The sequence below is a fragment of the Panthera uncia genome, chromosome B4 (genome assembly GCF_023721935.1).
Source record: "Panthera uncia isolate 11264 chromosome B4, Puncia_PCG_1.0, whole genome shotgun sequence".
NCBI lineage: Eukaryota > Metazoa > Chordata > Mammalia > Carnivora > Felidae > Panthera > Panthera uncia.
The window spans coordinates 47,607,476-47,634,236 of record NC_064809.1 but is presented as its reverse complement, the minus strand read 5'-3'; the positions used below and the strand labels follow the sequence as shown (position 1 = coordinate 47,634,236).

Sequence of the window (26,761 nt, the reverse complement as noted above, 5' to 3'; positions counted from 1 at the left end):
CCTGTGGGCAGGTTCTACCACACCGACACTCTACCCAGACTGTTGTCCACACCCTCCTTCTCCTCCTCCTCTCTGCTGAGCCTTGGGAAAAGCAAGCCTGTTAGAATCTCCCCTTTTGGTCCAGAGACCCTGTCCTCTAAACACTCTAGTCTATGCTTTTCTACCTTACTTAATTAACAACCCAGCCAAGAACTTTGGGCAACAAATTCTTCCTGTTTCTGTCGAATCATTCTTTCCAGGTGATGGTACCTGTCTTCTGTGTTAGTTATTCTCATCTCTCCTGCATCAGTTGCTATATACCAATGGACCGCATACTGATTTGAAATAGATTTAGGAAAAAATTATTCTGTTATCTATGTGTGCCCCCCCCCAAAATCTATATGTCACGAAAGGCTAAACAAATATTTTTGTGTCCAAATTTTTTTCGTATTATGTATTCCATTAGCATGAATGCCATAGATTTGGCCGGAACCCCCAACTGCCTCCTATTAAGTCATCAATATTTTATCCAAGGCAAGAATCAAGGATGAACTCTATGTATGGAAATATTCCACTTTTTATATGCAGAGTTTGAACCAATGGCCCAGAGGTAACAATTTAATTAGCCTTTTGAAATCAACCGACGGTTAATTTTTGCCCATCAAAATCTTAATTCTTATGACTTAGCAGTTCAGTAGATAAGTGAAACCATAGGCTGGCTACAGTAATTATTCTTTTCTATTTATTATAAAGATTTCCAGAGACAGCATTTCTCAAAGTAATTATTATAATATCAAATAGAGTAAAAGCTTTTCCCTGCACTATGCACAGAATTTCAAAGTACAAACCAGTAAAGGTTTTTGTACAACTTTGATGTAGCTAACTATTAGACATTTTCTAGATTGGGAATGGCAAATATCTTTCTATGAAAGACTTTTATAATTCCTAACAACCCATTCTTTACCAGTTTTCATATGATGATGATTTTCCTTATCCTAACTTGGTTTTTGTGATATGCTTTCTTAGTGATCACTGACACCAACACATAATAGTTTAGACATTGTAGTACACATTTGCCTCTTTCTTAAGCATCTCCTCTATTTGAAGACAAGCAATTGTTTTAATTTGCAAAGTTAAGATCACTATGAAGACCTTTTTTAAATAAAATATTTTTAAAGGAAGTAGTAAGAAAAACTTAAATGTATTGTATATTTCAAGGTTTTATGGATTGGATCTTAAATGTTTTCACCACAAAAAGGAAACAATAATTATGTGACATGATGGAGATGTTGGCTAAATGCTATAATACATCGCACAATTTACATTTACACAATGTTACATGTCGGTTATATCTTAATGATAAAGAACAACTTACTTAGTCAGTTTCCTCTTCTTTAAACCATTTTTACTCCTGAGAATTAACAAAAAAAAAAGACAAGTTTATCTGAGCAAAAGAATTGATTGACATAATGATTAAATTTGAAGAGCTTTAAATAATTACATCAGGCTCCCCAATTTTATTTAATTTTCATTAAACATTGTCTCCATTTTGTTTAATTACTTTTCCTTAAATGAGAAGATAATGATAATAATTTCAGATTCATTTTTTAAAAACCCTGTTAGATTGCAGGAACATACTGCATTTTAGGTTTCCGATTTGACAAATACCGAATTCTAGAAATGTAATTCCTTACTACTAGTGGTTAAATTGCTGAAGTATTTTTATAAATATATTTAGAAGTACCTACTGCTTGAATACTCCAGGCTCTACAGACAAGAAGGAAAGAGTTGGGGAATAAAATGGAGAACTAATGTCTAGGAGGGTAGACATGTTGGTTGTCAAAGACTAAAAGAACCTTTGGATATTTTCCCTGGGAACATGAGTGTGTGCTATCAGTTTTGGCATGCATCTTACAGAATTCTATGATGGTGTTGTTCTTATTCAATCTTGAATTTGTTTTTTTTTAAGTTTATTTATTCATTTTGAGAGAGGCAGAGACAGTGTGAGTGAGGAAGGGGGAGAGAGAAAGGAGAGAGAGAGAATCCCAATCAGGCTCAACATGGGGCTCGAACCCACAAAGCCATGAGATCATGACCTCAGCTGAAACCAAGAGTCGAATTTTTGAACTAGTTTTTTAAGCTATCTGAAGACTTGGACCTATTACTTACTAGTTCTTAATTCATTACTATTCTGTAAGCTCAAACACATACAATGCTAATGTGTGCTTCAGTTAATTACATTTTAGGGGCTATTTAGAGTAATTGTTTCAACCAATAAGTCAGATAACTGACCTAAGCTAGGGAATGCTAACATGCTATCTGATGAAACACTTCATTCCTGTATATTGATATGATTGAGGGCTAGCGACAATTTTTATAAGTAATTTCCCAAGGTCTTTAAATATTGATGGAAGCACCCAAACTTCCTGAAAATATACAATCTATAGTAAATAACCAGTTGTGACCTGAGTGCTCTCATGTGCCCAAATATTTATTTATACTGAAATTGTGAATGTTTGGGTACCTTCATTTCTAGAAAGGCTTTTGCAGAATGAAGCCCTGCTTCTTCTGTGCTCTCATAGTACTTTGTCGATGGAGTATTTCTCATGATGTCTATCAGCTGCATATGTGCTCCTTTCTAGACAGTCCTTCCCCCCGCCACCCCCCCCCACCCCGAGCTGAGCACAATTAATAGAACACATGGTGGTGCTCAAAAAATCTTACTTAACTGGACCGAAACAAAACATCTTTGCTGGGGTGCTTGGGTGGCTCCATCAGTTAAGCGTCTGACTCTTGATTTCGGCACAGGTCAAGATCTCTCAGTTCATGAGATCAAGCCCCGTGTTGGGCTCTGTGCTGGGCATGGATCCCGCTTGGGATTCTCTCTCTTTCTCTCTCTCTGCCCCTCTCCCGCTGGCAAGTTCACACGCTCTCCCTCTCTCAAAATAAATAAACACTAAAGAAAATCTTTGCCATGTTGCCCTCACAGTTTTACTTAATGATTCAATTAGGAATTTGATGTTAGACTTGGGAAATGGAACTGGTGGGCGGAGAGGAAGTAATAAGGGTAGGGAATGTAGGGAAATTTCCATAAAGGCAAATGGTGTTTCTTGTTTTCATTTTCTGGTTTCAGGCGGTTTTTATTTCTTCCCACTTCTGAGTGACGGCAATCCATTCCACAGCTCATGTCTTATTTTTTCTCCCTCATCCTCTGTCTTCCATACTTGAGATTTAGCGGGAAGAGACATTACAGTTTTTACTTTGCCCCCCCCCCCCCGCCCTCAAAAAGCCACTGTAATGTTGGACAGGGCTGTATCATCTAAGCATTTTAGAACTTAAAAGAACACCTTCCGAATAATGTTTACTCAGCTCTTGTGAAGGTAGCGAAGTTAACTTTAGGAATCCCACAATGACTTCATGTAGTAGAAACTAATTAATTTGGTGCTTTGTGACACAGGAATGTTAGCTTAGATAGGTAACAGTTTGGCGAAGCCAGGAGGCTGCCCAACATATTTTGTGATTGGGAGTGAAAAAACAAACAAACAAACCCAAACCTCAAGCTTTCTTATCCAAGCAGACTTCAAGGGAAACTTGGAAGAAACAAATGTCTGTGGAGAGTGACGCTGAATACATTCAGTGCTGAAATATTAAGCTGCTACTATTCAACAGCTGTATGGAAGCCTGGTTCGTGGAAGAGAGGCCCTTTTTTTTCTTTCAATCTCATTCATTGATTGAATTAACTTTTACATAGAATGTAAAATTCCACCACATGGTTTGAATGACATATTGTGTCAAGTGTATATTTATGTGTATATCTTCAGGATTTGTGTACAATCTTTATGTTTTGCTTAGATTTTGCTGAAACCCCAAAGATTCCAAAGGATCCTATATCCTTAGGCTGTGGGATAAGGACAGGGCTGAATTATGAGACTCCCCGGCAACGCTGATAGAACATTCCTATGTTTTCCATTGCTGTGCTAATTCTAAGACTACAATCAGGGGACAATTCACTTTTGAACATGAAAGTTAAGCTTTTGCCAGCCATTTTACCTTCAGAACATTATGGAAAGAGCTAGCTTGTGTGTGTGTGTCACAGTGAACATCTGAGGTGATGTTAGGGTATCATCTTGTCATTGCAAAATATTTTTTTAATAAAAGTGATAACACCCATCAAACACGCGGAATATATGCATACACAGCCATGCACATCTTTTAATCTTCTCTTTCACTTATATTAGGTAAGGTTCAAAATCCTGATGACTTCAAGGAGTTAAGAGGCATACGTTCTTCATGGTTATGACATCTTGAAAAGCCAACCAGACTGGAATTCATTGCAAAGGAGAATACAAGTCATGGCAGAGACATGGGATTTATAATGGCCACAAACAAACAAACAAGCAAACAAACTTCCACCTCCAACATAAACCCCAAACACTCTATATGTCCCCAATGTCATAAGCTCTACTTACTCTTTCATAGGTTAAGTGGAAATCATCCCCAAATCTTAAAAAGGTGTTTAGAGTTATATCATTCTCTGAATAAAGTGTGCAAAAACCATGAGTAAAGCCGAGCAGTTTAAACTAAATGTTGCTTCACCCTTAAAATGACAACTGTTGAGAATTTAGAGCAAGCAGATGAATACTTGAGTAGAGCATGAGGTGACTATGGCCTTAGAGAGAGAGAGAGAGAGAGAGAGAGAGAGTAGTAACAATGAATCCAGATGGAGCTAGTCTGAATGAAGTGGTTTTCTCTGACTAGGAAACATGATCTGAGATGACTGTAGCCAGAAATCCTGGCAGAATACCATGTTGAGACTAAGCCACCTGGGCATTGGTGCTCTGCCCTGGTTTTTCTACCACCCTGGGACAGATTTGAGCAATACCATGAGCCAGAAAGAGTCCCTTGATTTCCACACAAACCGCTCATCCAGAGGATTTTGCAAAATGATCAGGAACGTCTATTTCCATGAAGTTGGCAGTTTAAGGAAGAACCAGGGTATGTGTGAGGAAGGAGGCGGGGCAGGTGGCTCTGTTACTTCTAGAGTAGGTGAAATGTGAAGACGAACCATGTGGAGAGGATTAACAATGGCTATTTAGCAGGGAAAAATATCCACAAGTTACTAGATGAGGGGAAAAGTAGCAAACAGTAGGGAATTCGGGTGGCTTTGTGAGTACTGAGGTAGCTCTACCCGAAAAAAGCAAGGATCATGTATTTTACTTCTTTCATTTATCTGACACGGCACAAGCCAACGGCTGAAAGCATAGTTTATGTTCAGTCCATGTTCATTGGTTGATATGTGTGTGGTTTACTGAAAGTGACAGAGAGCTGGGGGTTCTATGTTTTGCCTTCTCTTCTCACATGGAGATAACCATTTCCAGTCTCAAGACCATTCTTCTAAAAACTACTGAACGGTTTTTTAAAAGCAACAAATAGGGGGCACCCGGGTGGCTCAGTTGGTTAGGCATCTGACTCTTGGTTTCGGCTCAGGTCCTAATCCCAGGGTCTTGAGATCAGGCCCCGTGTTGGCATCTGTGCTGGGCATGGAGCCTGCTTAAGGTTCTCTCTTCCTCCCTCTGCTCCTCTCCCCATTCTTTCTCTCTCAAAAAAAAAAAAAAAAAAAAAAAATTTTTTTTTTTTTAAATAACCAACAGATAAAACTACTGAATGGTTTCCCCCCCCCCCCCCAACTTGGGTCTAGTGCTATTTGACCAATACTGTAAGTAGCAGACCTTAAAGGGTTTGTTGGAGTTTGAAGATGCGTTTATTAAGGGGACCTATTAACAAAGGCATGCAAAAATGCATAGGCCTGATATAAGCTTAAAAACCAAACTGTGGGAAAGTCAGAATTAAGTAGAGAAATTTATAGGGTAGCATATGCAGCTTTCTTTCTTTTGTTTTAATTGAGATCTGTGGAGGGTACTTTAAGGGTATTGACTACAACTGGTCTGATGATAGGTAGAATACTTGAGAATGATTAATAGATGTTGAGTAAAAATTGATGCATATGTTGAAGGTCAAAATGGAATTTATACACACTATTTGTACCTAAATGCTATCTGATGTCAAATACTTAAAATATTGTGTTGGGTATAGTGAAGCCTTATACTAAAAACTGTTATTAAAACCAACTTAGAGGGGCCCCCAGGTGGCTCAGTTGGTTAAGTGTCCAACTCTTCATTTTGCCTCAGGTTGTGAGATCTGATCTTTTATGGTTGTGAGATCGAGCACCGAGTTGGGTTCCACACTGGGTGAGAAGTCTGCTTAAGATTCTCTCTCTCTCTTCCTCTGCCCATCCCCTGCTTGCGTGCATGAGCACACACACGCATGCACATTTTTTTCCTCTCTCAAAATAAATAAATAAATAAATAAATAAATAAATAAAACAACCAAGTTAGAATAACAACAAATGGTCCTCATCATCCAGAACATTCCTCTGATTTCCTTACTTAACACATCATGTCTAGTGTACTTCAACAGCTTTCCTCTAGTCTCTCTTTTAAAAAAAAGAAAAATGCAAATTCTGGTATAAACAATCTCTACTGTGAGGAAGTCCTTTTTTGTATTTCTTCCATTGCAACTCAAAATCCTAACCTTGCTAGCTGTATTTATTCTGTCCTTGGAGAAACTGAAGAACATTTAGTCAATTGTCTTTTTGAATACATAACTCTACAGATTGCTTTTCGCCTTTTACTCTTTCCCTATTCCCCCTGCCCATGCACCATTTTTCCAGTTCATGAACTATTTTTATTGCTTTTTTCTGAGTCCTTCTGAAGTTGTCCAGATACCTGGATCTGCCTGTACATAATGTAGTACCTAAACACCATGGATATCTCAGGACAATGATTTTTGGTTTTGGTCAGGAAACCACTACCTTTCTTTTCCTGTGGCTCAGGAAAGGGAATAGATCCTTCTAGATATGTTAGCCTGAGATTTCAAGATGATGATGATGATGATGATGATGATTATATTTTATAAAAACTGAAAAAATACTCTTTTGAGATTTGATTATTAAAAATATTTAAAAGTTAAGAAAATAAGAATTTAAAGGAAGCTTATTTTTACAGAGGAAAGAATAGATTTCGGAGAAACCTGGATTTGGAACCTGGATATTTTAGATGGTAGTATGATAAGATAATCTCCTTAAGAGATTCTTTGGCATATTTCTAAGATGGGGCTGATAATATCCTCTGCAGAGTTGTGGGGACAATTAAATAAGATAATTATACAAAGAGGCTTGCAAATAGCCAGTTGTTCAATATTCACTGAGTTAGCATTAACTACGAAAACACTGAGACCCCAAACACAGTACAGTATTCTTGGCTCTCTACCTTCATGTATTTCTTCGTTGTTGGAAACAGAGTTCTCTAATGGATGGAGATGGTAAGGAAAATGAGAAGCATCATTTACTAAGGTAAGAAGCCAATGCATCGATTGAATGAAGAAACAAATGACTAATAATAAATGGAAGAAAAGCTTGCCAAGAAAATCCCAAGAAGAAAATTTTAAGTGGGAAACCAATATACGTATAGGCCATCTTGGTGCCATTAACTGCTTTAATCCATTTCAAGACAGGAGTCATAATTTCAGATGCTGCCAAACACATAAAATAATTAAAAAGAATTTTTCCTTTTTGTTTTACTTCTGGAGGGCTAACTTTATAGACTTTGTGTTTAGGTAAACAGTAAAAAAAAAATCACTTACCAAGGATTAATATAAAATGCCAAAAGATAATCAGTCCAAAGACATGAGGGTAGCAGGGTTAAGAAAGCAAATATACTCCTACGCCTGTGAGCATTAATAGATAACAGATGTAAAGATGAAAAAGTGGCAAGAGTTAGTAGCATAAACTGTGAACAGATATCAGTAAATTACCTACGAAGATCAATTAAAATGACAAGCATCTTAATTATGATTAAATATTATTCCATTCTGTGAAACTTAAATGTGTGGGCTTAAGTGCTATCATATTGCCAAAATCAGTTTGATTCGCACACATCCATATTGTAATCAGATATATTTCTTTCAACTTCTGTTGTGTCAATTAGTCTGCTATTAGGTGATTACATTTTACATCAGTTAAATGAGACTCTTCAATGCCTCATTAGCTAGCTCCGGTCTTATTCTTGGGTATTATTACCCTTGCAATGCTTAAACCTCTTTTAAGGAGCCATGATAACATCATTTGATAGCTAACAGCAGCTCGTGGGAGGAAATATAAACCGTCAATTTGTGCGTATACTGATTTTGACAAAGACTCCAAGCTTCTGGGACACATTCTTACAAAGCTGCACCCCTAGGTATGACTTTCTATATTATTTTTAGTTTATAGTAATACCTTCTTTCTGAAAAATAACCCTTAAAACAGAGCTATGGTATGACACTCAGGTATCATTTTTCAAGACAAGGAGCTCAGCAAACTGCCTGTTCTGGAATCTGACTGATACTCAGCTGAGGGGGAGCAAAATTATTTCATTTTACTTTTAACTTCTCATTCAGACTGATTTTAAAAAGTGTGTTTTGAATCCAATTTCAGGTATTCAAACCACCTGCAAAATAGAACATTCATTAATGTGGATTTTAAACTGCCCGATGGCTGCATCTATAACTATTCTGAGAATTAGTGGGGGGAAATGGCATCACCTTGTCACTCTAGTTACTACAAATTCCCACTGAGATATCTATTTTGTCAGCCAGGAAATGCTGGTGTGCTGGCAAACTATCTTTGCCAAGAGCTGGTGGAGAATTTTCTAGATTTTCTAGAAAGGTCCTGAAGTGAATTCTTTTTTTGCCTCAGCTCTCCTATAACTGGTCTCTCATATTCTATCCATTGTGAGTGATTGTGTAGTTAGTCAATTACATAGGTGTCCTGAGTCGCCAAGTGTAACTGGGCCAATTTCTACATGGGCTGCTCGTCACTGCTTTGTGACTGAGGCTTTTTAAAGGGTGAGCCAGACCAGAAACACGCATCAGTGAATTAGTTTCTTAATCTTGGCAAGAGTGTTAATGTATTCGAACAAACCTAGAAATGTTTACTAACTTTTCACCATCGAGGGGTTATGGGTTCTTTTTCTTCATAGTTAGCAAAAATCCATTCAGGCTAAAATTTAAAAATAGCACGACATATTGTCTTGTTAAAAAGAATCCTATCTCAACTAGACTTTCAACTGCTAGATGCCCACTCAGGGAAACAGAATTTATATTTCAGTTAAAGCCCTCCCTCTTTCATTGATTCCGTAAAGTTTCTAGTCTCACCTAACTATTTCTTTAAGATCACCATTTTGGGGGGTTTGGAAAACAAGAAAAAAACCTAAGATCTCTTAAGAGGATTAACATGAAATGTATACATTTAAATAAATGTGCTTTGCATGGTCACTTGCAAAAGAAACAAAGTAGATCCTGTAAGCAGTGCTGGCTCCATTTTAAATGGTTACTTCATTAGCAATTTTGTTAGGCATCCATTGCAGTGGAGAGGATCGTTAATTCTCATCTATCACTGTTAAAGTATAATGTCAAGCAATTTAATCTCTTGACAATGCTTTCTTAATTCTGAAAATACCTCCTCCCTCCAGGTCCTTAATATGCCAGCAGGCGGAAAAAAATGAGGCCATGTTTTCCTATGGGACTTTACTTGCCCTTGAGATTTATTTACCTGTAAGTGTAACAGTTGAGAGCCCTGGGCTGTACGCGTCTACTTGACTTTTGAACAAAAGGTGGTGGCTCACATTCCTGGGCACTGAAGTGTCAGTTTGAGATAGAGATGCTGCTCTGTCACATGCTGCTTCTGTGGGGTCTGTCCTGTGCCTTCGGCTGCCACCTGTTCAATGTGGGTCTTGCACTTACGCCCTTCCTTAGCTATGGGCTACATTCATGACTGCGTTAGTCCTTTGATTAATATAGTAAATACTGAGCAGACTAAGACATTTTCTCTACTTTGTGACTACAGTAAACTCATATGAACTTAATGTAGTTGGTGAAGAAAATCTAACCTTCAAAGTCCACTATCACCGAAATTGTGAAAGGATAATCAGACAAAACCATTTATCCGCAAAAGTAAAATAAAGTTGGAGGCACACACAGCATAGATAAGCTGTCTGGAGGCTTATTCCAAAATAATGCTCACCAATTGTATGGAAGCTTTCCATCCCTCTCCAAAGATGCAAAATTGACAAAAGTTCCTGCTCCACATTCCCTGTTTGGAAGGAACCACAAAATTAGGTTACTGGTTGACAGAGCACTCTTTTACCTTGATATAATAGAGAGCCTTTACTGGTTTATCATCACAGAATTAAATTTATAAAGGGGGAGGCGCCTGGGTGGCTCATTCGATTAAGCATCCAGCTGTTAATTTTGGCTCAGATCATGATCTCACAGTTCACTTCATGAGATAGAGCCCCATGTCGGGCTCCATACTGACAGCACAGAGTCTGCTTGGGATTCTCTCTCTCCCTCTCTCTCTGCAACCCCTTTCCTCCCCATGCTCACTCTCTCTCTCCAAAATAAAAAAAAAAAAAACAAAAACAAACAAACAAAAAAAAAAACTTAAAAAACATCTAAGTTCCATGTACTTCTCTTTCACATGCAATGCAAAATAGAAAGATAAAATAATTTTTCATAAGGTTGCACATGCCCAAGTCATTTGAAGCCAAAAGTATTTGTTTCAATCCTTTCCAAAAGGCACTCATGATCCTAGCTTAAATCTTTCTCTCTCTTTTTTTTTTTTAGTGTTTACTTATTTATTTAGAGAGGGAGTGAGCATAAACAGGGAGAGAGGGAGAGAGAGAAAATCCCAAGTAGGCTCTGTGTTGTCAGCGTGGAGCCTGATGTGTAACTCGATCTCATGAACCATGAGATCATGACCTGAGCTGAAATCAAGAGTCAGATGCTTAATCGACTGAGCCACCCAGGCACCCCAATCCTAACATAAAGCTTTGAACTGTTTGGGGCATAATATTTTTTACAAAGCCTCCTAGACCGAGGGTTTTCTGTTTTCAGCACATATTCTTTGTGGGGTTTTGTTTTTATAGCATTTAAATTTCCTCTCTAAAATGATGGTGGATCAAGTTGGATTTTTTTTCCTCCAAAAATTTCTCCTCACGTTGGGATGTCCATGTGATGTATCAATTGAGATAAGAGTATAAAAAGTGATACGTATTGAAATAGATTGGCTTATGCAGTGCCTCTTGTCCAGAATGTTGCTTATTAATCTGTCAGTAGAAAATACTGCTAAAGTTGTTGTAAAGTTTTTTTCCCCAGAAGCGGAGGTAAAAAGTAAACATATTCTCATGCCTTCTCCACCTTTGCCTAATGTCAATGGATAAACAACACAGCTTACTGGGCTCATGCATCTCATTTTCCCCCCTATATGAAATTGATTGACTTATTCAGAACTGAAGAAGGGATTTTGAAATTACTGGCACACGTACTAATCACTTTAGTTACCTGCCTGCTCTTATTACAGTGTTCTAAAAACATTTTTCTTCTCTTTTTTTAAAAAAAAATTTTTTTAAGTTTATTTCTTTATTTTGTGTGTGTGTGAGTGAGAGAGAGAGAGCAGGGGAGGGGCAGAGAGAGAGGGAAAGAGAGGATCCCAAGCAGACTCTCAGCTGTCAGCACAGAGCCAGATGAGAGGCTTGAACTCACAAACCGTGAGATCATGACCTGAGCCAAAACTGAGTCGGACACTCAACCGACTGAGCCAGCCAGGTGCCTGGAACATTTTTCTTCTTTGAAAAGTACACTAATATATTGTTATATCACATCGTGCTATAAATTACACACCATCAATTAATTTTCCTATGTCAATTTCCTATATATAGGATTTACTTTACCTTATAATTCAAAGGTTCTTTCTCTAGGGGTTAAGGATAGAATTTAGGGCTCTAGAACATAGTGGGGGAAAAGTACATCTTTAATTTCACCACCTCTAAATTTCTAACTGAAATTCAGCAATTCCTTCAACTATTAGAGTAGGCAACAAGCCACAATAATATCATCAGTACTGATGAGATGAGATCGCTAAACCATAGAAACTGCAGACATATTTCCATAATGAACCTGCTGCAGATATTGAAATATTGTTCATATTCATCACTCTGATGAAATTATGAGAGTTATTGGACATCTTACGCAATATTATCGTACTATATATTATCTAATATATTTATAAAAAAGCATGTAAAGCATTTTCAAAAATAGTCTGATGACCATATTTTAATATAATTAATTTCTTTTTAATCCTATGTATTTCATTGTATGCACTTAAAAAGAAAGCATTATTCTTGGAAGAGATCCACAGGCTTAATCAGACTGCCAGAAAAGATCACAGCACAAAAAAAATGTTAAGAATCTCTGCTCTAATGACCAGCTAGCTGAGGTAGATCCACTTCTAAATATCTTGCTGGGTGCACCACAACGAATGCTCCTGTGATGGTATTCTCAGAAATGCCACTACGTCCGTTACTATACCTATCCCCACCCCCACCACTGTTACTATTACGAGCTAACGTTTGTTGCATGCTTCCCAATGATTGCATTATTGCTCCTAACCATCCACTCACCTAGGGGCTGTTCCCGTATCTTCTTGAAATACATTCTTTCCCCTGCTTGCAGGCCACGTAATCTCTTAGCTTTTCTTGTACTCTGCTGGGTGCCTCTTACCAGTCTCCTTTGCTCCTATCTTTTTATTCTTCCCTGAAAATCTTGATATTAGATTGTTCTGGTGCTTAATCCAGGACCCTCTTCTCTAATTTACACGCACTCCCTCCAGTAAATGAGAATTTCATCCAGCTTTATATAGCTTTAATACTGTTTATATGCTAGCAACTCCCAAAGTTACATCCTTAATCCAGACTTCGCTCCTGAACATCAGACCTTTGTGTTCAACTCCCACTCCACACCTGCACTTGCAATCATCTTAAATGTAACATTTCCAAAACCAAAGTCTTGATGTTCCTCCAACTCTGAAATCCTCATCTGGAATCCCATTTCAGTTGGTGGTGACTCCATCCTTTCTAGTTGCTAGGACCAAAAACCTTGGAGTCATCTTTGACCCTTATTCATTTCCATTTCACGTGCAATTTGTTAGCCAATCCCCTTAGCTAATGACTCTGTTTTCAAAATATATCCAGAATCTGATCATTTCTTCCTACCTTTATTGCTGCTACCCTGGACTAAACTATTACCATCTCTTGCCTGGATTACTGGAATAGATCCCCCAGTTAATATGCCTGCTTTTGTCTCAACAGATTGTTTTCTTAAAAAAATTTTTTTAACACTCATTTTTAAGAGACAGAGAGAGACAGAGCACGAGTAGAGGAGGGCAGAGAGAGAGGGAGACACAGAATCTGAAGCAGGCTCCAGGCTCTGAGGTGTCAGCACAAAGCCTGATGCGGGGCTTGAACCCACGAACCGTGAGATCATGACCTGAGGCAAAGTCGGACGCTTAACCAACAGAGTCACCCAGGTGCCCCTCAATACAGATTGTTTTCTAATGTAAGGCAGCTCTTCTGCCCCAAGTCCTGAACTCAGAATAAAAGCATAAGTCTGTCCTTTACTCAGGATAAAAGTATAAGTCTTCACAATGGCTTACAAAGCTCTACATGATCTGACATCATCTCCTGCTAAACCTTCCTTCATTTCCTCTGCTTTAGCTGCACTAACCTTCCTACTACTCTCTGAACATGTTCCTGCCTCAGGACCTTTGCACTGGCTGTTTCCTCTACTCTTCCCCTAGAAAACACATGGCTAACTCCCACATATCCTTCAAATTGTTTCTCAAATATCGTTTCAGTGAGACTCACCCACCTCCCAGAGATCATCTACACATACTCCTTATGCCTGTACTGCTAATTTCCCTTACTCTGCTCTATTATTTTTCTCTTATTGTCTGCTCACATGCCATGTAATCTTTTTACTTTTATTGATATTATTTATTATCTACCTCCTCCACTAGAATATGAGCTCCATGAAGGCAGAAATTCTCATCTGCTTTCCCAAGCATCTGGAGAGTCTGACACATAGCAGGTGTCCATTAATATGTGTTAATGAATAAATGAAATTTCAGTGAACCGCACAAGGTGACATAGATTGTAAATTAAGATTTGATCCCAAGGAGTGTAATTTCAGAGCTCTCTACTCTAGCCACAATGTGGTACCACCTTCTTCCCTATCCTTCTAAGATTTGTTTAAATGACAACATTCAAAAAGTTTGATATTTATATTTAGACTAATCTCTTTTATCTACGTTAATAGAAGCTCATTTTTATCTCCTTTCTGGGGCAGGTCAGTTTATACCTTTAAATGCATTTATTTATTTATTTATTTTCTTAAAATTTTTTTTTAATGTTTATTTTATTCTTGAGAGAGAGAGAGAGCGCAAGTGGGAAAGGGGCAGAGAGTGAGAGAGAGACACAGAATCTGAAGCAGGCTCCAGGCTCCAAGCTGTCAACACAGAGCCCGATGCAGTGTTCGAATTCATGAACCCTGAGATCATGACCTGAGCAGGAGTCAGATGCTTAACTGACTCAGCCACCCAGGAGCCCCAAATATATTTATTTAGGTACATATCTCCACCTATATTCTAAGTGCTTAGTGGACAGCTTACATGTCTGATTTTTATTTAATTGTGCCATACAAGACACCGATTAAATCATTATTGGATGGATACATTTAGCTATGAATAGGTAAATGATAGAATTCTGAGAAAGAAAAAGGATGTGATTGGCAGTTCAGCAGGGTCCTATTGGGTAAATATAAATTTGAATCAAATTTCCCAAACCCTGTAGTACTCAACTAAACAACAGTTTTTAAGAGAATTGATGGATTGTTCTGATAATATAGGGGACCACCGAAAGTACTTGAGAATGTGCTCTGATGAGAAACGCATCAGTGGTCAAAGGAATAGGGAATCACCAAAGTCATAAATCAAAAGTCTTTTTCGGCTGCAAGAAAAATGAAAACTGCCTGCAAGTCTGAGTAGTAGGAACAAAACTGAGAGGGGGCCTTGAATGGACCTGATCATAGACTGCAAATGTTTTCTAAGACAGTTTTGGCAGAATTGATGAAGAGAGGGATGTTTTTCTTTCTTGTGGTCTCTCCATATATTAACTCCTTTCATTAATCATACTAAGTAGCCATAGATCTTTATTTGACTCCAAAATACGTTCGAAAATATCCAAATGTCATTAATAGATCCCTTTGTATAGGTTTCTTAAAATGACAAGATTGAGAGTAGGAGATCTGGATTTGTATAAACAATCCTTTGCTTTGCCATTTCCACTGTGATGTTTTCTTGTTAGTATTATTATTATCTTTTAATGTCTATTTATTTATTTTGAAAGAGAGAGCAAGAGGGGGAGGGGCAGAGAGAGAGGGAGAGAGAGAATCCCAAGCAGGTTCTGCGTTGTCAGTGCAGAGTCTGACGTGGGGCTCCAACCCATGAACCATGAGATCATGACCTGAGCTGAAATCAAGAGACAGACACTCAACTGACTAAGCCACCCAGGCGCCCCCATCATAATGTTTTCTAAACTAATATTTAAAAGTCTACCTAGAAAACACACACAACAGACACCGAAAACTGAAATGAAACTTATCGCTAATAAAATTTAGGTCTGCAAAAGTATACACATATGATAAATTAAAATACTTTAAAGGCCGTGGGTAAAAGATTAACCAAACTTAACTTACCTTGCCATCTGCAGATGTTTTTTCCTAAGAATTATAAGGGTCACGAGCAGCAGTCCAATTAACAGTGTGCTGAGGATGGCCAGCACGGAGATGACCACCACGTTGGGGTTCATCTCTGTCACTAAAGAGAAAAGCCATGCATTTTCATTACAAACTTCCATTACACAAAGCTAACAGAACCACTCATCGTTTTCCATTGATTTTTAACACCATGGAACTTATGATGTTGAAAACAAGAGCAACAATGGTGTTTCTCCAAGCCGACAATGACCTCCTCCTGGTCAAATAGAATCTAGCAAAGCAGTTTGATAAGCGGTGTTCAGGTACCTAGAGGAATTGAGTCCATCTCCAAAGCTTCTGTTCAGAATGTTCTTACAAAGGGAAATTATAAACTGTGAATAGTGCCTGTACCATCGTTTAAATTCTTTTGAAAATCAAAATATCTAGAGGTCATCATCACGCGTTATTATTGCTTAACATTTTCAGAAGCTTGGAGAGGGGCAGGTTTTCGCGTTACGCCTATGACGTTAAAGGCAGAAAGCACAACTGTATATTGCACTCGCAACTAATAACGTATATGAAAAAGGCATTAGCAAGCTACCATCTGCTGCAACACTTAACACATCACTAGAAGCAGGCATTCTGATGATCGGTAGCCATATGTTGAGAGGTTTCCCATCTGCACAACTCTAGAGATGAAACCGATTATTAAGTCGTGGGGCCCTTAAGAACAGGGGCTGTGTCCCTCGCATATACTTTATATAAGGGCTGCTATGGCACTGCGCGTTGCCTAGTTCATCACACTACAGGGAAGAGCCAGATATTAACAATGGGGACTACGTGTCACGTTTTTATGAAATTCGTCACGGTGGACCCAAGAGGAAAGACTGCTCCCATCCTCAGCATTGATCATAAAATCACACAACCGGCCACCACATTCAATCCATAAACCTTTGTGTATTTGCCACTTCCCATTTGGGCCAGCTTGACTCCTGTTCACAGGCAGAGTAACTGAACACAAAGAACATTAGACTCATGGTCAGGAGACCTTTTTCAGGTTCATTTGACTACTAACTGTCATGTGGAGAAGCTATTTTATCTGTCTCTCTGGGTCTCATTTTCCTTACTTGTAAATAAGCTTAATAGTATCACCTGTTTCTGGGGTTGCTGTAGCAATGACAGGGAATAGTAAGCATGAAGAGACACAGAATGGTGGAAAGGACACAGAAGTGACAGACCATTAATATACTTTTCAGGTCCACTTTTGTCCTCTTTTCTGGAAAAATAAAAATTCAAAACAGAAAACAAACAACTATATGATGAATGCTACAGAAATGAAAATGAACCCAGTAAAGGGATCTTGTGACAGTGAAAGGTTGTATTACAGGAGGTTTCATTGAGGGTCTCAGGTTGCAGAATCACACTCCAACAAACAGGGGAGCAACACGTTTAATAGAACTCAGAAGGGGAAAAGGAAAACTCCCTTATTCTAGACCTTTCATTAATTTCTATTTCCCTACTTATAGTTTGGCTTCATTGGAAACTCTCCTGCTCTGACCCAGTAATTTAGCATTGTCACCGCATGGTCAGTGACGGCTAAGGGCCGAGGGACAACAGATGAGCCCTAATCGATCAGGGCACTGTGACCACCGCTGGACAGGAGGATGACGATGGAGGAGTTGATGGTGGCAGCTATCACTCACACTACGTGTGCAAAGCTTTACGTATTTCATTTCTAGGCTTCAAAACAGCTCAACAAGGTACACATATTATGATTCCACTTTCGCAGATGAAAACGCAGAGGCTCAGAGATAGTAAATATCTTTCCCTAAATCACATAGCTGGTAAGGGCAGGTACGTGCTCCCTGACCCCGCAGCCTGGAATGTTTCAGTGGAGCATGGATCTATTAGAAGTACAGAGTACATATATTTGAAGAGAAAATGTGAGGAAAATCTAAAAAGATAAAACTTCTGGGGGTGCCTGGGTGGCGCAGTCTGTTAAGCGTCAAACTTGATCTCAGCTGAGGTCATGATCTCACAGTTTGTGAGTTCGAGCCCCGCATCAGGCTCTGTGCTGATGGCATGGAGCCTGCTTGGGATTCTGTCTCTCCTCCTCTCTGCCCCTCCCCTGCTTGTGCACTCTCGCTCTCTCTTTCAAAATAAATAAATAAACTTAAAAAAATAATACAAAGATAAAACTTTCAAAGACACCAGATTCCACGAATGCCAGGAATTACCCATTGTTGAGACAGCTATGAATGTGGGGACACTGGGGCTGTCGTGGCTGAAGCTGGTGACACTACAGTTGTAGGCAGTGGCAGGAAGGAGGCTGGAGATGGTCACAACGTGAGAGGAAACAGAAATCGGTTCCTGGAGATGCAGAACATAAGATCAATGTTATATTATCTCCACCTGCTTTGTTTTTTAAACTATTTTTCAGAGCCGAGTGGGTAATATATAAACAGTAAAGAAATTAAAAGATGCGAAAGGATAGCAATGAAAAATAAGCTTCCTTATTTCACTACTTCTTATCTACCGAGATCTCTTCCACAGATGGAGCTGTTGTTGTCAGGCATGTTTTTTTTTCTTTCCCATCTATATTTTATGGAGGTAAAAACATAAGATACAGCTAAACAAAAGTGATAATGTAGTTCACACATCATGCTGCTTACTCTTTACCTTGATTATCAGTATATTTCGGTGCTTTGCTCATGTCAGCACAGGTAAAGCTGTTTTATTCTTCTCAAGGGCTTTGTAGAAATTCATGGAAAGGGACACACTTTATTTAACCAGTCCCCTACTGAGGAATGTTTACATTGTCCCTGATTTTTTGCGATTACAAACAATGCCACAGTGAACATAATTTTACTTTATGGGAACAAACATATATGTACACACACTCAATATATGTATGTGTGTATGCATGTGTACACATACAGCTTCGTACACAAAACCTGCATGTGTGTAGATGTGTGAATGTGCATATACATATATGTATACTCATGTTCCCAACAGGTGAATACTGGGTCAAAAAGTTGTGTAGCTTTCATTTGGAAAGCTATTGACATACTGTCTTCTACAGACATGTTCTATGTTATCCTGCCACTGTCAATGTGGGACAACACCTGTTCCCATTTACTCCTTCCAATCCAATGTGTCCGCAAACTCTGAGTTTTTCCAATCGTATTGGTGGAAATTGTACCTCATTGTAGATTTATTTTGCATTTCTTTTACCATAAATGAACTTGATCATCTTTTCCTATGTTTAAGAATCTTTTGGGGCACCTGGGCGGCTCAGGTGGTTAAGTGTCCGGCTTCGGCTCAGGTCATGATCTCACGATTCATGGGTTCGAGCCCCACGTCAGGCTCTGTGCTGACAGCTGGGAGCCCGGAGCCTGCTTCGGATTCTGCGTCTCCCTCTCTCTCTGCCCCTCCCCTGCTCGCTCTCTCTCTCTCTCTCTCTCTCTCTCTCTTTCTGTCTCTCTCAAAACTAAATAAACATTAAAAGATGTTTTTTAAAAAAGAATCTTTTGTGTTTATTTTCTATGATATATTTGTTTTGGGTTGTTGGTCTTCTACTGAAGACATTACCCCCTTTGTCTGCCTTCTCAGCTTTTAAACAGCAGCCACCAAAGGCATAGCAACTTTGAGTTCTCAAAAACATTTGATATTAACCTATTCTTGAGTAGAACAGATTGTTAATTTGTTGGGCCAGTGGTTGGACCAGTGACAAGTACCACAGTACAATATAAAAAGATGAGCCAGCATAACATTCTTTTTCAAAACAGGGATCTGAAACACTCCTGCCTAAAGAGATGACAGCCATCAGCACTTATTTCCAATCCCACCTCTTTTATTATCCTATAAAAGAATGATTCTAAGGAAAGGCTCAATTGTAATAAGCAGCTACATAACCATTGTTTTCTTGAGGAAAGATGTTACTATAGCCGCAGAGAAGAAAATCCACTACTGACAAAGCAGTTATTTCCAAAAAGGATTCTTTGAATAGAAAAAGAGATTAGCTGTTCAGTATAGATCAAAAAGAGATAAGTTTGTAGAAGAGAGTATCAAAAGGGGAAAGAAATCAAAGCAAATTATCTTAACATTCTGTATGAAAAGATTCCCACTCCCAGAAATCCTTTCTTCTTTTCAATCTCATGAACTGCATTATTTAAAAAGCATCAATTATTCATGTTCATAGAATTAGTCTCTACCCTGCATTTTGTGACATCCTTCACACACTTGACCTTTTCCTTCCACGTCTGAATGTAAAAAATTGTTTTCTTGTGGCTTTGTTACCCTGGGAGCTCCCGGTTCATCTCCCTCCTTCCCTTCCTTTTGACCTGGTGAATAACTCAGGAGTCATTCTACCTGCTGTTTGTGATTCTAAAGCCTTCACAATCACCTCTCTCAGCCTTCATTTTCCCAAGCAAAATTGTCCTCCTTACTGACTAGAAATAGTCCCTTCTTTAAATTCTCTAAGGAGAATGGATCTCTCTATGGCACTTGAGTTTTACTTTAATTATTTCTAGACTGACGCAATATCCATAACTACATGAAAAAAAATTTAAAGGCCAGTATTGATTCTACCATCTGTATCACACATAGTGCCTTTCACGTAATGGGCAATCAGTTCATATTTGTTAAACTATATTTTATATGGCAGTGTCTATACCTTTGGTCGATTTAATGGCAATAGGAAAAATGAACCCTTTTAAGTCCTCAGGACCCAGGGTAACTAAGAACTAGGGACAAAAGCTAATGCAAAGAGGAAAATAAACTTTGCAATTTTACAAATTGGTTCTTACATTTTAGGCTTATTCTAAGCACACTGTTAATTTCTATCACTGAAACACGAAAGCGCAAATGAACAATTTTCATTTTCTATAGTTTAAACAAATAAAGGACTTGACTTCATTCAGATAATTAGCCTTAATCAAAATCAACTCAGAAAAGAAAAATCAAAATGTACAGTACCTGGAGTTTGGTTTCTTGACTAGGGCCAACTTGTTGACAAAAGACTTCAAAGAAATCAGCTACTCCCTCTTCCACCCACAGCAAAGTCACTGAAGTCTGGGTTTTATTCACGGCAAAGAGTGATTTTGGAGGAGCTGGTTCTGAGCAAAGATAGAGTTTTAAAATTTTATTTTAATTTAATATATCCTTTCTTCTTTCACTGATTGGCAGGATAAAATAGGCCAAAAACCAAAACCAAAACCAAATACAGGCAGTTGAGAGCACCATCAAAATTTTATATTGCTTTTGAAATATGTCCTTTCACCAAGACGGTGGTCACCTAACTTAGAAGGCAGAGGATTTGGCCTTTTTCTCCCCCTTTCACTTTATACTTCTCTTTTTGGAGCACTTCTGTTTTCTACTTCAGCTTTATTATATACATAATCTATTAATAGTTTTTATGTCATCTGCATTGGAGCTAGCACTGCCCTGATAATACAGACTTTCTGTAGGAGACACAAAAATCTGCACTTCAATGGCTGAGAAAAATGAAAGTGGTTTGCTGCCTTCTAATGCAGACATTCAGTCTGGTCCTTAGCCAAAAACCTGCTGGAGACTACCTGGAGTCATTTTGTCAGAAGAATGGCTTCTTGAAAATGTAGTCGAAATTAAGAGAGGTAGAGTTAAGTACATATGTTTTTTTTTTTTTTTTTAAAGAAAAGGATTATGGAAGGGGACTGGATGGTTAATAAAATGTTAGAGGACTGATTTCTTTACCTAACTCTTTTAGACACTTCATCTTGATCAATAAATTAATCCATTAGTCAAGGAAACTATGCCCCTTCATCCTCATTTCCAGTAACTGAGTCACCGGATTTGTTGGCTTGAGACCAAACCCCTGCCTGTTCCTCAGTTTTAGGAAGTGATCTTGCTGTCCTGATCCCCCATTCTTGAGTCTCTCCTACTCTCCTCTCCGTGCCCTATCATTTGGGTGTTGTCTTTCCCTTGAATTCCTCCAGTACGCAAAGTGCTATGCCTGAACCCCAGTGCTTATCCCAGAGTCCCTGTTACCCCCTGTCAGACCTCCTTGACATTGCTTGTTTGACATATCACATATCTTGCTGTTAGGTTCATGAAACATCATACTCCGACCACCTGCATGTCCCTGTTAGACAACTACCCAAACTGTTTGCTCGTTACTTGGATTTCTTTTTATTATTTGTCCCATGCCCCCAAGTCTGTCCTCTAGCTCCTGGCTTTTAATAGTGCTTGAAGAAGCTCTTGAAGGCCATTTCACTCCTTCGACATATACATTATCTTTGTGGGGGAAGGTTTAGACCTTCGTTCTAGAATACCATCCTCATGGCCCTATTCAGAACCAGGAAGTATGTCAGAACCATTCTTCTCATGGTTTATCCCAGACAACTTAAATTTGTGTGCAACTAAAAAGAAGCATTTTTCTTTCTAGAGCCAATTGACGAGGTTAGGCAGAAGAGCTGAAGGAGGAAAGGGAGGGGGTTAGTCTCGGGCAGGTTTGATTCACAACAGATGTCAGGACCCCTTTCTCATTTGCAATGAATTGTCCACTTGATGAAACATAGCGGTCAGCTTCCACTTCTCACATCCTTTATAACTGTCACTGCCAATAGGTATGAGTCAGAGAATAGGTCCTCTGACTCTCATAGAACTTGAATCTTTGGAGAAAAGTGAGGGTTGTCTGGGGGCAGAGATGGATGATTTTTGGGCTGAACCTTGGTTATGTCTCTTTTAAAATCCACAAGACAGAATTTCTCCTCAGAGTGCCTCTTAAACTGATTAGGTTTCCTAGGACATTATGTCTTGTTTTTTGTTTTTGTTTTTGTTTTTGTTTTCCCCTGATGGGTAGAAAAAAATCAGTTTAGCTATCCAACAAGAATACCGCCCAGGTCTCAATTTCCAGATCCAACTTTTTACACGTGTATTTCCAATCACCTATCATTCTTGCTTACTCAAATACTTCACAATTGCCTTAACCTCCATAGGGTCAAAATAGACCTTGAGTCTTCCGCCTTCCCGAAATCAATCTGCTTTCCAACCACTGATACTCTGATGAGCAACACCATTCTCTCAATTGACGAGGCTCTCCTCTGGTTTCTCAGTCCCTGATAGCATATCTTCAAATAATTCTTGTCATCTCTTCCTTTTATCTATTCTTTTTATTATATTGCACGTTCAAGCTTTTGTCACCACACTTTATCAATCAACACGACAGAGCTTTAATTCTTTTTCCTGCTTTTAATCAGTTCTTTCTTATTTGTCAATGAAGGCATAAATCACCTAAAATACCACTTTGCTCATGTTAAATCCTATCTGCATAATAATCTATTGTGATCAATGTCTACCGCATCACATCAAACGCGCCAAATTTTGAAGATCCTACTTACATCAGCCACATTTACCCATCCAGCTTCATCACCATCCTTCCTACCCAGAAATGTTTCCTTTGGTAGGGCCAATTTTCTCACTGACTACCATACAAGCAGTACTCTTACTCAACTCATGTATTTCCCTTCATTGTACTTATCCTTCTATTTGGATCGTCCTAAGATCAGGAAAAAGTCTTCCTTTCTTCCTGAAGCCTTACCTGTTCACTCTGTCTTTTGATGATCTATCCCTTCTCTGACCTTCTGTTACCCTATTTGAACTACGTGAGTTAAGTCCTGATTCTACTAGGTCCCATTTGATTCTTTGAGAACAAATACCATGTGTTATAAATTATTTTTATCTTCACCTTGAACTAGTCACCTGAAATTGCTCAATAAATCTTATCTATTGACTGATTTAAACCACAGGTCAAGATTCATTAATCAGAGATGTTAAGATTTAAGCATCAGGCAAGATCAGACACACTGGGGTTGAATTTTGATGTCCTCTGCCTTTTTACAGTGATCGTGTTGCTAAAATTACCAGCTTTCGGTGGCAGAGTCAAAGATTGCCATGAATTGTAAGTGTTCTCAGTGGTCCAAAGATTATGACTTTGATAATGGAGTAGAGGTTTCTTTGGGTCTGGCTAAAAAATGTGAATCTAGGTGATAAGTTGGATCCTCAGGTAAATCTCCAAAGGCCACAAAACAAATTTTTCCTTTCAGGTGTTATGCAGGGGCAAGAGATGATTCCAAAGTCACTGCACCCATTATCTCAGTATTCTTTTCTGAAAGATATATGCATATTAGCTCTGTAGGTCAATGAATAACATACACAAATCACCTGTTTGAGGACTGTTTAGGATTTTTGTGATAGGTATATTTCTTTAGCTGTTTTGGGGAGAAATTTCACTCAGCTATTCCAAACAAAGAAAATTACTGCAATATTTCATAAGTGGAGGTGTAATTGGGTTGAGAAGGGATTCTAATTAAATTTCACTACACAAGACAACATCTGCCCCAGGAAATGTATTAAATGTTAGAATTGTATTGTTCAAAGTAGTAGCTATTAGCCACATACAGCTACTGACTATTTGAAATATGGCTAGTCTAAATTGAGAGGTGCTATAAGAGTGACAGACTGAATTTTGAAGACTTAGTACAAAATAAGAATAAAAATACCTCATTTATATTTCTTTGTATCAATTACATATTAGAGTGATACTACTTTGGATATATTTGGTTAAATAGGCATATTAAACTCAATTTCACCTATCTCTTCTTAGTATTTTGTGAAGTGGCTACTAGAAAATTTAAAATTACATATATGGCTCTCATTATATTTCAATTGTACAGGGTGGGGTTAGAGCATTCCTTCTTGCTTGGTAGAGCAGAAGTGTGGAAATTCTTGGCAGAAGCTGCTTAGAGAGGCCCCCCTTTTGCTGTCTATCTCCTCTCATAAAAAGGCAAGGTCAGCTAAACTCCACAGCCTAGGGTGACTTAGATGATTTCTGTTTCCCATCCTTGGGCATGAGACCAAAAGGGAGTGTTGGCTAAATACTGTCCAGGCAATTTCATGTGATAGGGAATACAATGACATGCAAACGCCTTTTGATTGGTCTGTGTTATGGGCTAAATTGTGTTCACTCACATTCCTATGTTGTAGACCTAAGCCCCAGCACCTCAAAAATGTGAATGTATTTGGAGATAGGGCCGTTCAACAGGTAAATTGAAGTGATGCCCTTAGGGTGGGCGCTAATCCAGTTTGACTGGTGTTCTTATAAGAAGAGGAAATTTGGGCAAAGAGACACCAGAGATGAACGGGTTCAGAGAAGAAACCATGTGAGGACACAGCTGGAAGGTGGTCACCTGAAAGCCCAGGAGAAGGGTCTCGGAGAAACCAAACCTGCTGGTATCTTCTTCTTGGACTTTCAGCCTCCAGAACTGTGAGAAAATAAATGTCTATTGATTAAGCCACCCGATCTGTGATATTTAGCTATGGAGCTCTAGCAAATGAATACAGTCTCTTACTATTCAAAATCTCAAATATAGTCTAGCTTATAAAAGGGAAGGATAGAGAGACCTCAATGATTTTATGAAGAGTCAATGAGCTTTAAGACGATGGACACAAAAACTCTTTATATAATATAAAGAGCCACGTAGATATTAGCTATAGAAATCCCCCTGGCTACTATCACTGTCTACTTTCCAAAGTGACATTTGAAATCTCAACTCCTTCAAAATTCCCTTGCTTCATAATGTCAGATTTCCTTTTGTTTAAAATCATTTCAGAGTCCACGATGTTTGTTGTGAGACTGTGGATATGGGGAAAGAAGACAGATGTACTATTTTTACAAAATAAGGTAGAGATACAGAATTGTTTGCTTTAAAATATTTTTGAACAGCTTTCTAGAGTTGCTGATGTTATACTCAACTGTCTGGCCCTCTTCTTCCCTTCTCTTCTCTCCTTTTCAGTGCCTGTCTTATTTGAGTGGGGAATCCAACCTAATTTTATAAGGAAATTAAATACAATGTGCAGAACATGGGCGGAAAGGAAAGCTGTAAGGCTACCTCTACCATTTAATTTAGATTGGATTATGAGAGGCTCAAGCTGTTCCCTAGGATCTCAGGGGAGTGAAGGTGACCTTGAGTAAAGTATGAGCTAGTGCCTGATTCTTATTCTTTGTTCTGGCAGCAAATTTCTTCCTTTCCTAGGAAATTCCAGAGGGAGTGAGGTGTAATAGTTAGAGTTGGAGACGAATAGAATGTATTTATTGCCTAAAAACCATCTTTTCCTGACAATTATTACATTGTTTCTTATTTTAATGTGACCCATTGGTTTAGCTGCCGAAAGAATGATGCTAATGAGGCCAAGATGATATCCGTGAGGGCCCATTAGTTTTACAAATGTGTGACATTGGTGATAAGAGGAATTCAACCAAAACACATTGTAAAAAAACGGTCAATATGACAAAATCGATTTTCAATCCTCGGTATCAGTGACAGCAATTTGCTGGTATCCTCTTCAGATAACAAAGAATGGTTCAACATCTATATTATTGTATGTCTTTTACATCTATTTTTATTTCCCTCAAGGCAGGCAGTTCCTCCTTCGGCAGTGTAAGCCGTGTAACTTATATTCAACTTGGTCAAAGAAAACACCTGGGACTTAAACAGTGTCAGACACATAAAGTATGTCCAATGTGGTCAAAAACAACATCTGCAACAGAAAGAAATATTCGAAAGAAAAAGCAAAGTGGTAGAGAAATTATTCATAATGAGTTCAGACTGATATGCAATGAAATTAAGAAGATGAAAATTTATATTAAACAACAGAAACTTGTGTTAGAGCTGAAGTTTACTAAGCCTATTCTCTTGTCAATTTAGGGGCGTTCTTTAAAAATTTTTTTTTAGTGTTTATTTATTTTTGAGAAAGAAAGAGTACGAGCTGGGGTGGGGGGGGGGGCAGAGAGGGATGGAGACACAGAATCCGAAGCAGGCTCCTGGCTCCGAGCTGTCAGCACAGAGCCCGAGGTGGGGCTCGAACTCACGAACCACGAGATCATGACCTGAGCTGAAGTCAGGCGCTTAAGCCACTGAGCCACCCAGGCGCCCCAGGGAGATTCTTTTAATAAATAATGAGCAAAGTTAAAAACAACATTGGGAAATATTTTTTAAAATTCAGGCAAATATTACATTATAATTAGGCCATTTCCATATCGAAAACACACAATTTT

General features: G+C 38.5%; 1 protein-coding gene across 1 annotated transcript in view; it reads right to left on the bottom strand.

Annotated features, from left to right (window-relative positions):
- PTPRO (protein tyrosine phosphatase receptor type O) overlaps window positions 1-26,761 on the bottom strand; it is a 238,719-nt gene that overhangs the window by 27,848 nt on the left and 184,110 nt on the right. Inside the window, exons 13-18 of the mRNA XM_049625136.1 lie at window positions 20,644-20,783; window positions 17,904-18,036; window positions 15,667-15,787; window positions 10,100-10,168; window positions 7,681-7,764; window positions 1,355-1,390 (exon numbers count right to left, since the gene is read on the bottom strand). Of these exons, the coding sequence (XP_049481093.1) occupies window positions 1,355-1,390; window positions 7,681-7,764; window positions 10,100-10,168; window positions 15,667-15,787; window positions 17,904-18,036; window positions 20,644-20,783 (583 nt within the window). The remainder of the gene's footprint in view (window positions 1-1,354; window positions 1,391-7,680; window positions 7,765-10,099; window positions 10,169-15,666; window positions 15,788-17,903; window positions 18,037-20,643; window positions 20,784-26,761) is intronic.